The sequence below is a fragment of the Micropterus salmoides genome, unplaced genomic scaffold (assembly GCF_014851395.1).
Source record: "Micropterus salmoides isolate LMB-PRFRI ecotype aquatic unplaced genomic scaffold, ASM1485139v1 Ms_hic_scaffold_2, whole genome shotgun sequence".
Classification (NCBI taxonomy): Eukaryota; Metazoa; Chordata; class Actinopteri; order Centrarchiformes; family Centrarchidae; genus Micropterus; species Micropterus salmoides.
This window is the reverse complement of record NW_024041150.1, coordinates 42,502,868-42,513,946: the sequence shown is the minus strand read 5'-3', so window position 1 is coordinate 42,513,946 and position 11,079 is coordinate 42,502,868. Positions and strand designations below refer to the sequence as shown.

The following is an 11,079-nucleotide window of genomic DNA, read 5'->3' as shown; positions in this document are numbered from 1 at the left end:
GGTCTCAGGGGTGCTTTTCAACTGAATCTCTGGAGAGCAGCGGCGAGGATGAGCAGCAGGGCAGCGGAGGCTCTCCGGTGAAGAGAGGCTGAATGGTTCAGTGGCGTCAGGAGCCATGGCGACCAGGTCTCTTCTTGTGGCCTCCGCGGGAACCCAGTGAAAGTATCCAGGTGAATCCCCTCAAAAGGCGAATGCTGGATGTGAAGGTGGCGAGCGGCCAAGGTGCATGCTGGTTGTTCAGAATGTAGACAGACGGGCAGGCAGGGAAGCAGATAGGTAGCAGGCAGCTGAGGTACTAGCTTTCTTAAACTTAACCAAGGAGCTTTGGTGTCTGAACCTAAACACATACTAATTTGTGTCCTGATTTTAAATGTGGGTTCCTTTTATGAGACTCTGTTACAGGTGGTGTGCCTTCAACTTAGCCTTATTGTGTGGTGTTTTATGTTTAGGTGGTGGTGCACCAGTGTGTGGTGTCAGGGCACACTTGTGGCCCTCAGGTAACCCCCTGCATTTCTGGCTTCTGTAGATGCTGAGGTGTTAACAATTTGTTTTTATCCTTTAGCATCTCTGCAGCATTGGCATTAACATCTTGTTGGTTTAGTATTGTTTGAGCTTGTGTAGTTAATAAAACTGCCCAATTTAGATTTTTAAATATTGATGTTTAATAAATCACCTTTGCAGTCGAAACCAATGTCTCTCTTATAAAGAAATGATCTGTAAAAATTCAATCCCGTGGGTTAAAATGAGAGATTATCATGGATCTGTTCCAAGCTTACTTATTTGCTTGTAGCGCTACGCTAACCTTTCTCCTAAGGACAGTAGTCCAAAAATGTTTAAGTACCTCAAAATTCATTTATAACAATTTCTTATATACATATTTATAATGTGCCTGACCTTCTTCTCATTGTGTGCAAAGTTTTATGATGTGAAAACCAGTGGAGGCTTATGGAAGTGAAAGTCAAATGTTCCAGCTTTTTAACTTACTGATTTGCAACATGCACACACAACCCACGCCACACTTTATGTAAACAAACGGATGTAAAACAAAGGAGAATGTGTTGCTCTCAGGAGGACGCTGTATTGACACAATGACATCCTGACAGATCTGTCACTGCAGAGGCTCTAACCCCAACCTGGAGGACGAAATAGTATAATAATAATAATATTACAACATTAACACAACATTTACAGTAGGTTTTAGTCTTCACTGACCCACTCTGCTTGTAAATCATTTAAAAGTGAAAGAGTTGCACTGCAGAGCCCTGCTTCACTGTACTGTTGTACATTATACTGTATATTTAATATAAATATGTGCGACATCATCCTCATCCACCAAAACAGTACCACAATTACAAGGTGTGGTTACCATAAATTATGATGTAAATTTCTGAAACAGGGCCCTTTTATGGTGCTGGAGGCAGGAGTGGTATTTTGCTTTGTCCTGACAGTCAGCATTTATCTGAACAGAGAGTGATGGTAGGTGACTGGGGCCAGCCTTTATACTATCATCAGTCCTCAAAACCTGCACAGGCTCACATCACCAGTCTTGGGACTCAATTTCAAACCAACAATTGAAAGCCCCAGAGCTTGAGGAGATGCTTTTTTACTCACAATTATGCTCACCAGGTTTCACTCACAAGTAGGCCTACATAACTAATGAGAACAACTGGCTGCATTAAAGATATTTAATCTACTTATAGCTTTTCCTCCCGTTCATGAAGAGGGCAGTCGCACCTGAAATGGAGTCCCAGGTGACGCAGAGGTGGGTCTGCAGGGCGCCGAGCTCAGGGACTTGGAAGAAAACAGCATCTCCAGCCAGGTAGAGGGACAATCTAAACACACACATATATAATTAATGTGTATGCATCTTTCAAAACGGTTTCAATGAGTTAAACTAAGCAACATAAATATACACTCACCTAAAGGATTATTAGGAACACCTGTTCAATTTCTCATTAATGCAATTATCTAATCAACCAATCACATGGCAGTTGCTTCAATGCATTTAGGGGTGTGGTCCTGGTCAAGACAATCTCCTGAACTCCAAACTGAATGTCAGAATGGGAAAGAAAGGTGATTTAAGCAATTTTGAGCGCGGCATGGTTGTTGGTGCCAGACGGGCCGGTCTGAGTATTTCACAATCTGCTCAGTTACTGGGATTTTCACGCACAACCATTTCTAGGGTTTACAAAGAATGGTGTGAAAAGGGAAAAACATCCAGTATGCGGCAGTCCTGTGAGCGAAAATGCCTTGTTGATGCTAGAGGTCAGAGGAGAATGGGCCGACTGATTCAAGCTGATAGAAGAGCAACTTTGACTGAAATAACCACTCGTTACAACCGAGGTATGCAGCAAAGCATTTGTGAAGCCACAACACGCACAACCTTGAGGCGGATGGGCTACAACAGCAGAAGACCCCACCGGGTACCACTCATCTCCACTACAAATAGGAAAAAGAGGCTACAATTTGCAAGAGCTCACCAAAATTGGACAGTTGAAGACTGGAAAAATGTTGCCTGGTCTGATGAGTCTCGATTTCTGTTGAGACATTCAGATGGTAGAGTCAGAATTTGGCGTAAACAGAATGAGAACATGGATCCATCATGCCTTGTTACCACTGTGCAGGCTGGTGGTGGTGGTGTAATGGTGTGGGGGATGTTTTCTTGGCACACTTTAGGCCCCTTAGTGCCAATTGGGCATCGTTTAAATGCCACGGCCTACCTGAGCATTGTTTCTGACCATGTCCATCCCTTTATGGCCACCATGTACCCATCCTCTGATGGCTACTTCCAGCAGGATAATGCACCATGTCACAAAGCTCCAATCATTTCAAATTGGTTTCTTGAACATGACAATGAGTTCACTGTACTAAAATGGCCCCCACAGTCACCAGATCTCAACCCAATAGAGCATCTTTGGGATGTGGTGGAACGGGAGCTTGTGCCTGGATGTGCATCCCACAAATCTCCATCAACTGCAAGATGCTATCCTATTATGGGCTAAAGAATGTTTTCAGCACCTTGTTGAATCAATGCCACGTAGAATTAAGGCAGTTCTGAAGGCGAAAGGGGTCAAACACAGTATTAGTATGGTGTTCCTAATAATCCTTTAGGTGAGTGTATATCCTTGCTTGTTTCCCTCAGTCTTTGTCCGGTCATTGTAGCATGTATATGCTCTGTCTCATTGTATTGTTTAGCCTGCCTTGCTTGTTGCGTTTCCCGTTTCTGTGGATTTTGGATTTGTGTTGGAATACCTTGTTTTATTTTGACTCTGTTTATCAGCCACTCTGCCAGAAGTGTGCTTTACTTTTGATTGCCTGAATTAAACCTTTTTGAACTGCACCTGCCTTGCTCAGTGTCCTGCACTTGGGTCCACCACCCTTCCACACCACAAATCCTGATAGAAGGATTTTCTTTTACTTAAAAGAGGAGAAATACCATATCCACAATTAAAGTCCTCATATTCTACTCAAGTAAAAGGAATAAAAGTATTCCATAGTGAATCTACTTGAGTATCAAAAGTAAAAGTGCTCATTCTGTATGACAGATACATGTTGAGTGAGCTGAAGTGGTCGAGCACACGGTGCAGCAACCAGCAGGCGTGTTCTAAAACATCTGAACCAAACATAAATGATAACACAACTCGAACCAGAAACTGAACAACTATCAGCTTTTATTTGGAACAAAAACATGTCAACATCTTTGTACAATGCATTTTTCCAGTCCGCCTTTCTCTGAGTGATCAGGCTTCACTAAACATGACAGAGTTTGTTCTAAAAACTGCTCTCACACAGCTGCTTACAGAATAAGATTAGAAGAGTTTAAACTGTCGTCTGAGATCCTGAGTTTAACATCATCTACAAGTCAAACTAGAATATGAGGTGTTCCACAGGGAAGTGTTCTGGGTCCTCTGCTGTTTGTGATCTCTGAAGGAAATCTGAGGTTTATTTGAAGATGAATCAAACATTTTAGCTTCATTAAGAAAAAGAACACACTGGATCAGCTCAGAAGTGATGCTCTGTGGTGACAGCAGTGATGAAATCATCACAATTGTCATCCAATCCCTCCTCAGACTGGGTGGGTAGGGTCATCACCATGGAGACGGGCAGGTCATTTCCTGCAGTCAGAACAGGTTAGAAAGAAAATGTAGATCATTTATCTGTTAGAGACAACTGTCAATAATCAATACCACTGATTGAGATACTGATTGTTTGTAAGGTCAGTGAATTACCTGTGGCCCTGTTTCGGTATAAAGACACCATGAGGACAGTGGAGATGCAGTATGGACAGCACACCACCAGGTGGTGGATCAAACTGAACACAAGCTGGAGGGGGTCTGAGACAGGGGGTGTGGCTGCAGATGTGGGAGGGGTGAAGGTTGTAGAGAGAATCCACCTGGTCAGATGAATCTCTGGATGAAATAAATGGTAACCACATTATGAATCATCTCTGCTGTCCTGAAACCTGCTGAACTCAATGTAGAAAACAAAACAAGGAAAGTTTGAGAATTATCTTTGAGCTCCTCACCTGTGACAGAGATCCAGCTGGATGGAGACTCTCCACGACCGCTGATGTTACACTTGTAGAGGCCTTCATCAGACTTGTTAACATGGTGGATGGTCATGTGACCTGTAGGCTCAGTCCTGATGAGGGAGCCATCTTTATAGAAACCAGCTGGGAGGTTGGAGGGAGGGGTCTCTGTTTTACAGTGCAGAGTGACATCATGTCCCTCCATCACAGGGAGGACAGGACTCTGCAGGATCACTGGTCCACCTCAACACAGAGACAAACTACAGCATTTCATCATTTACACACAGCTTCATCAACACTAACTCCACAGTCTGGACTGTGTTGCATTTTTCACTCGGTAAGACAGATCTTTTGTACATTGTATTGTTGCTGTTACGGACTATGAGGGTAGTTAAGTTGTGCAAGTGCTGAATTAAAGATATATTTATGTATATTCCTGCAAGTTATGTAATCTAATGATTAGTGTCTATCAAAGCTGAGCTTTTGTCCAATTTCACAGGTCATAATGTGGGTGGTGTCTCAGTAAATCTGGATTGTTTTTCTCAGATCCATTAAAAGGTGTGTGTGATACTGTGGTCCCAAAAGCTCAACAAAACAGGAGCAAAAATAACATCTCGAACAATCTCACATCCCATCTTGTAGCGTTTCTATTTGGTGGTGCTTTCTAACGTTGCAGTGTTTTCTAAATGGTGCACGTTTTGTCAAGCTGGCGAAGTTGATGCGTGAGTGTGTGAACTTGCGGTTTGTCACATGAATATAGCACAACTCACCTCTAGTTTAACTTAACTTTGCTCTCCACAAAGTGACAAATAAGTGCTATACATGAATGGATAGAACATTAAAGGTAATGAACGTTATGGTTGTGTTTTGTTTTCCAGCCTGCAAACACACACTGTGTGCACTGAACAGAAAATCGTTTTACACTCAGCATTTCAGAAAGACAGTTGCATTCAAGAACTGATATTGTTAATATCCATTACACAACATTTGAACAAACCAGCAATACCAAGACCTTCACACATAAGGGGGACGTTGTGGTGAAGGAGGAGGAGGTGTGGACTGAAACTCTTGCCTTTCCTGCCATCAAACTCAGCAATGTGTTTTCTGAGCCTCCTGTCACTCTGTCCTGTTCTCGACTCATAAACACATAACAAGTAAATATTTTATGAACATTTGTATAGATTTCTTTTTATATGCCTAATTAAGAAAACATGAGAATTATTTACGTATGGTGGGTTAAGGCTCATCTCTCGCTTTCCTCAGTCCCCCACACAGTGTTGGTCAGACCCATTAAACCAGTCTGATCTTACCAGTGACAGTGATGTTGATGGTGTTACTGGTTGCTCCCTCTCTGGACTCACACCAGTAAACTCCCCTGTCCCATATGGTGATGTAGCTCATGTTACAGGAAGAACCAGTGGATTTTCCCCAGTCAGATCCACATGGAGTCCTGGTTTCTCTGGTTGTGTTCCTCCTCAGCGTCCATCCAGCAGAGCTGTCGTCCTCCTCACAGCTCAGAGAGACAAACTGTCCTTGAAACAGCTGAGAGCTGCTGGGACTCACAGTCAGAGAGGCTGGAGGAAGAAGCAGAAAGATGTGGTTAGAGATACTTTAATTTTTTTCTCCACAGTCCTCATATTCCTATTTTCTCACTGTCACATCTTCACCGCTGAACTGATCTCTGTGTTTCGGGCGTTGTGTATTCTGATATTCTGGATAAACTATGAGCTGAGAGTAGGGGCAGAGGTGGCCTAAAGGTTAGAGCAGTGGCTCTTAACCTGGGGGTAAAAAATGACAAAGAAGAATCAGGCCCCGATCAGACAGAAAGCGTGAGGCGCACAGCAGCAGCGCCTTTTTTGGTTAATTTGGAAAAGAGCAAAGCGCTGCGGTTTTTATCATGTTGCTAGGCAACGACCCAATCAGCTGTCCTGTCAGTCAAATCAAAGATTATAGCGCCAGCGATCTGTAGGCTCATCTTTTGGTTTGCTGTTAAGTAAACGGTCAAATTAGCAGAAACTTGATCACAACTCACAGGTCTGTGTCTTTAGTTGTTAAAATATCTGCTTTAAAAACAGACAAACGGAGAGCACCTGCTCTGGCTTTGTTTTGAGTGTGTGAGGTGTAGGCCTACAAACACGCAGGAGACATGGAAAGGGAGATCTGTGTGGGCACATGAGACCCTCACAAAGGGGAGACACCGCTGGTAGTAGCCTACCAGTTGGTCCAGGGGTCGTTTTTATGCAAACAACTGACATAAATAGCTCATACGTTACTAGTTCTGTGTACCCTCTAGCTACATCAGTTGGTAACCCTCAAGTCAGTCAGTGTTGTAGGTTACACTTCCTAATGTTTTAGCATTTTTAACAATAACTTTTATGCAGAAAAGATGACTTTATGAGATTCTTGTCTGTAGCCAGCTACCTAATGTGCAAAACATATTTCTACATCAATGTACATGCAGAGCAGGTTTTACTATATGACCGTATGTATTATTTTAATTGAAATACATACAAATATACTTGTTGTTACTTTTTAGTTTACCATTTACAATGTGTGCTTCCAGAGGCGCTGACATTGTTTTGTGACGTAATTCAGCTGCTACTCGTGAATTATGAGTAGCAGCTGACAGCTCACTGACAATAGAATACAATTTAAAAAGGCAACAAACGCGTTCTGTGTGATCCGCGCGGGGGGTTCAATTTCAGAAAGGGGTCGGACTGCCAGAAGGGTTAAGAACCCCTGGGTTAGAGAAATGGGCATGTTACCGGCAGGTCGCTGGTTCAAATCCTCGGCCGGTGTAGGATAAATCTGGGTTTGGAAAAGTGAACAAGCATAGCTTGCTCTCCCTCATTTACTAACACCGAGGTGCCCTTGAGCAAAGCCCTTAACCTCAACTGCCCCAGTGGCCATAGTGAATGTGATCAGGGCCTTCCTGCAAAAGAGAGGCTAAATAAAAGTAAAAAGCAGCAAGATCTGGCTCCATGTGGCATCAAAACTGCATTCAGTGTTTTATTGCATTTGTAAAGTGGCTGTTTCCCTCCACAACACTGTCCTAAACACTAACTGTTCTATCAGAGAATGAATAACTTTTCAGCTGTGACAGAAGAAGTTTTCTCACCTTGGTTTGTTGTGCAGCTCAGCAGTGAGGTCAGCACTAAAGAGAAATCACACTCAGGTTGGTTTGAGGTTTTACATGAAACAAGACATCTGGACTTTATACAGAACAACCTGCTTGTAGTGAACAGAAAACAGCCACATGTTGACAATAGATTTGTCAACAACAAATTATATTCATTTAACACATTCAGTGCTTTTTGGATCAATTTCCACAAACAGAGCAGCAGTGAGTAAAAGCAGAGGAGCTGTGCAGAAAAGTGAGCCCATTTATCTGCTCAATGTGTGCATGCAGGCAGCAAAGGGTTAAACAAACACTAAAAAGGCTCTGCTCTCTTGTCTTAGCTAATATGTATATGATGTTTTCATGTTATTCACTCTGTAACTCGCTGCTGCTCTCCAAAACATTACATTTATTCATTTTAGCTGACACTTTTATCCAAAGCAACTTACAATTGCTATAAATGGAACAACTAGCGGTTAAGTGTCTTGCTCAGGGACACATTGGTGGACAAAGTGGGGAATTTAACCCGGGTCTCTCACACCAAAGGCATGCGTATCATCCACTGCTCCATCACCGCCTCACCAGAAATGTCTAATCTTTCAGACAACGTGGAGACAAACATTCAGACAGTAAGTAAAATGTTACTTACCCAGCAGCCACAGTAAAGATGATCCTCCATTTTAAAGCTTGGTCATCTGAGATCAACACTTAACGTTTACCACTCACCTACTAAAACCCACCTCCTTCTTCTGTCTGTATCATTGCTGTGGTTTTCTGTCATGCAGTTAGCAGGAAATGGGTTTCATGATCAGTCATACAGGCTGAATGTCTTTGGACTGCAAGAGGACACAGACACAACAGCAGGCTGGGCAGACAGTCCTGTCCTTTAATTAAGTTAAACTAGTCTTAACTTTTAGCCTATGGAAAGTGTCGATGTGGTAACAATGATAATGACCTCAGATCAGACCAGGACGAGAGCTCAGCTGTCCCGATACAGGAACACGATGGTCTACACGGAGAGAACAGCAAGTCGAGCATTGTTGCTGTTTTATTTTGAAAATGTTCTTTGTATGAAGAGCTGATCTCTGTAAACTCACTAAATATAATGTAGCCTCAGTGTGAACTTTTGTGTGAAAGATTGGTCAGATTAAAATGAAATCCTCTACCTGCAGAAATGATAATAAAGATAAGTCTGTTAAATTCATGGAAATATAAGAAAGTTACATTTCTATCTGAGTGTCTGGTCTAACAGCGAGCACAGTAGGAAACTGTTTCCACTTAAAACTGAGTCTTTCTGAGTTCGGTCTGAGCAAGATCCTTCCAGCAGGTCTATCTGTGGGTGCACAGTTAAACTGATGGAAATAATGTGTAATGCTAACGTGAATGGGAGTAAAAGACTCATGATCTGAGGAAAGTTTGTGTCCGTGCGTCTTTCATTCAGCTGCTCCCCTTTTCAGGGTTTTACACTACAGGTCAGGCCACTACATGATTCACCACATTGTGTTTAGGTTCAGACACCAAAGCTCCTTGGTTAAGTTTAAGAAAGCTAGTACCTCAGCTGCCTGCTACCTGTCTGCTTCCCTGCCTGCCCGTCTGTCTACATTCTGAACAACCAGCATGCACCTTGGCCGCTCGCCACCTTCACATCCAATTCGCCTTTTGAGAGGATTCACCTGGATACTTTCACTGGGTTCCCGTGGAGGCCACAAGAAGAGACCTGGTCGCCATGGCTCCTGACGCCACTGAACCATTCAGCCTCTCTTCACCGGAGAGCCTCCGCTGCCCTGCTGCTCATCCTCGCCGCTGCTCTCCAGAGATTCAGTTGAAAAGCACCCCTGAGACCATGTTGTCCAGTACCTCAAAGGTTCCCCCAGTTTTCCTGTTTCCCGTTTTCCTGCGCCTGGTCGGCAGCTCAGCCAGCATTGCAGCACTCCCCAACCCAAGAGCTGCAGATTCTCCCTGCTCCTGAGCCAAAGCAGCTTTCTGACTCTGTTCAGCTACAGCAGCTTTCTGTCACTACGGCACTCCAACAAAACCCGACTCTGCTGAGTTGCAGTGACCTTCTGCCCCGTCACTGGACTGCAGCAGCTATCGCCAGCCTCCAATCCAGTTGACCTGTTGCTGCTCTCTTTTCTTGCACTTCAGCCATCAGACTCGGGTCTTGGTCTCCAGTCTTTTTGCAGACCTCCTGCCAGGCCTCCAGAGGGTCTCTACCCTCGCCATCGCCCGTCTGGTCGCCCTCCAATCTGCTCAGTTCAGTTCTGTCTTCAGCCTGCTTGCTGTCTCTCTGCCTCCCTCGTTAGCCTCATGTCTGTCACCTGTGTTGCTCCCGCCCTGCTCGTTATCCCTGGTATATAGTGGGTCTTTCTGTTCAGTCTTTGTCAGGTCATTGTCATGTTACCCCTCAGTCTGTCGTGTGTATACTCTCTGCCTTCCTGTAACCAGCCTGCTTGTTTTGTCACCCTGTACCTTTGGATTTCTGTTTGGATAACCTGTTTTTGGACTCTATTGATCAGCCACTCTGCTTGTAAGTGCTCGCCTTTAGTTTGTATTAAACTCCATTCAGCTGTTCCTCCTCTGCCTTGCGTCCTGCGTTTTGGGTCCTCCAACCTGCCTCCACCCCACCCATCAGAACAGTTTGTTAATTATGTAATCATGTTTTTGGACTTACTACAGGCCTGTAGTAAGAACTGTAACAAGATCCAGTGAGAGTGTAAGCCACTGAGATGCGTCAGCAGCTAGTGATCCAATCACAGCGTCACCCTTGCTGATTTAATGCCCCCCCCCGAATATAATCAAACACAGTGTTTGAAATAGTTGTAAGCCACGACTCATCATAACAATAACAGCAGAGCTCCCCTTACGAGGATCATAGTAGACTGTCATTGTTCAGTCAGTGATTGGCTCAGCTGCTGCACTGACTGCTGACAGACAAACAGGAAGCTACTGCAGAATTTCTCCAAGAGCCATAATGATTGATATTAAATACCACATGTTATTGTTAAATATTAATTGTAATTTAAAACACTTTCCAACAGAGGGCGGCGCCCTACAGCAGCTCTGTTGGTTGTGTTAGGAGTGAGCCAGATGGTGCCAGAAGCAGTGATTATTTTGAGTGGAAAATGGAACAAGTTGAACACTGTTTCTGTTATTTACAGAAACCCAACAATTCCCACCAAGAGCCAAGAGGCAAAGAAAAACTTCCCTTTAAGAGGCAGAAACCTCGAGCAGAACCACGGCTCAGGGCGGGCGGCCATCTGCCTCGACACAATATCCAGACAGAAGTACAGACAGTAAAGGTGATGTTGCTACAGACTGAATGAATAATAAATAACTTCTAGTTTTTATTTTCAAAAAGTCTAACAGGATGTTGCGTATTTATTCTTGATTTGAGCGCAGAGCCCTACGTATTCAAAAACACAGCTAAAGGGTT

The 11,079-nt window shown here is 43.7% G+C and overlaps 1 protein-coding gene across 1 annotated transcript; it reads right to left on the bottom strand.

Moving 5' to 3' along the window:
• Positions 1-3,644: 3,644 nt before the first annotated feature.
• LOC119911984 lies at positions 3,645-8,408 on the bottom strand. The gene is made up of 6 exons (XM_038730956.1): positions 8,387-8,408; positions 7,647-7,916; positions 5,839-6,102; positions 4,526-4,771; positions 4,230-4,409; positions 3,645-4,115 (listed from the first exon to the last, which is right to left on the bottom strand). The coding sequence occupies exons 1-6, from the start codon at positions 8,406-8,408 to the stop codon at positions 4,003-4,005; spliced, it is 1,095 nt and encodes a 364-aa protein (XP_038586884.1). The 3' UTR covers positions 3,645-4,002.
• Between the last annotated feature and the right edge of the window lie 2,671 nt (positions 8,409-11,079).

Excerpts from the sequence above, each read along its gene's own strand:
- LOC119911984 (XM_038730956.1), bottom strand. The coding sequence starts at position 8,408 with ATGATACAGACAGAAGAAGGAG. Across the intron at positions 6,103-7,646 it reads GAGCTGCACAACAAACCAAG|CCTCTCTGACTGTGAGTCCC; the intron begins GTGAGAAAACTT and ends TTCTTCCTCCAG. Across the intron at positions 4,772-5,838 it reads CATCAACATCACTGTCACTG|GTGGACCAGTGATCCTGCAG; the intron begins GTAAGATCAGAC and ends CTCTGTGTTGAG.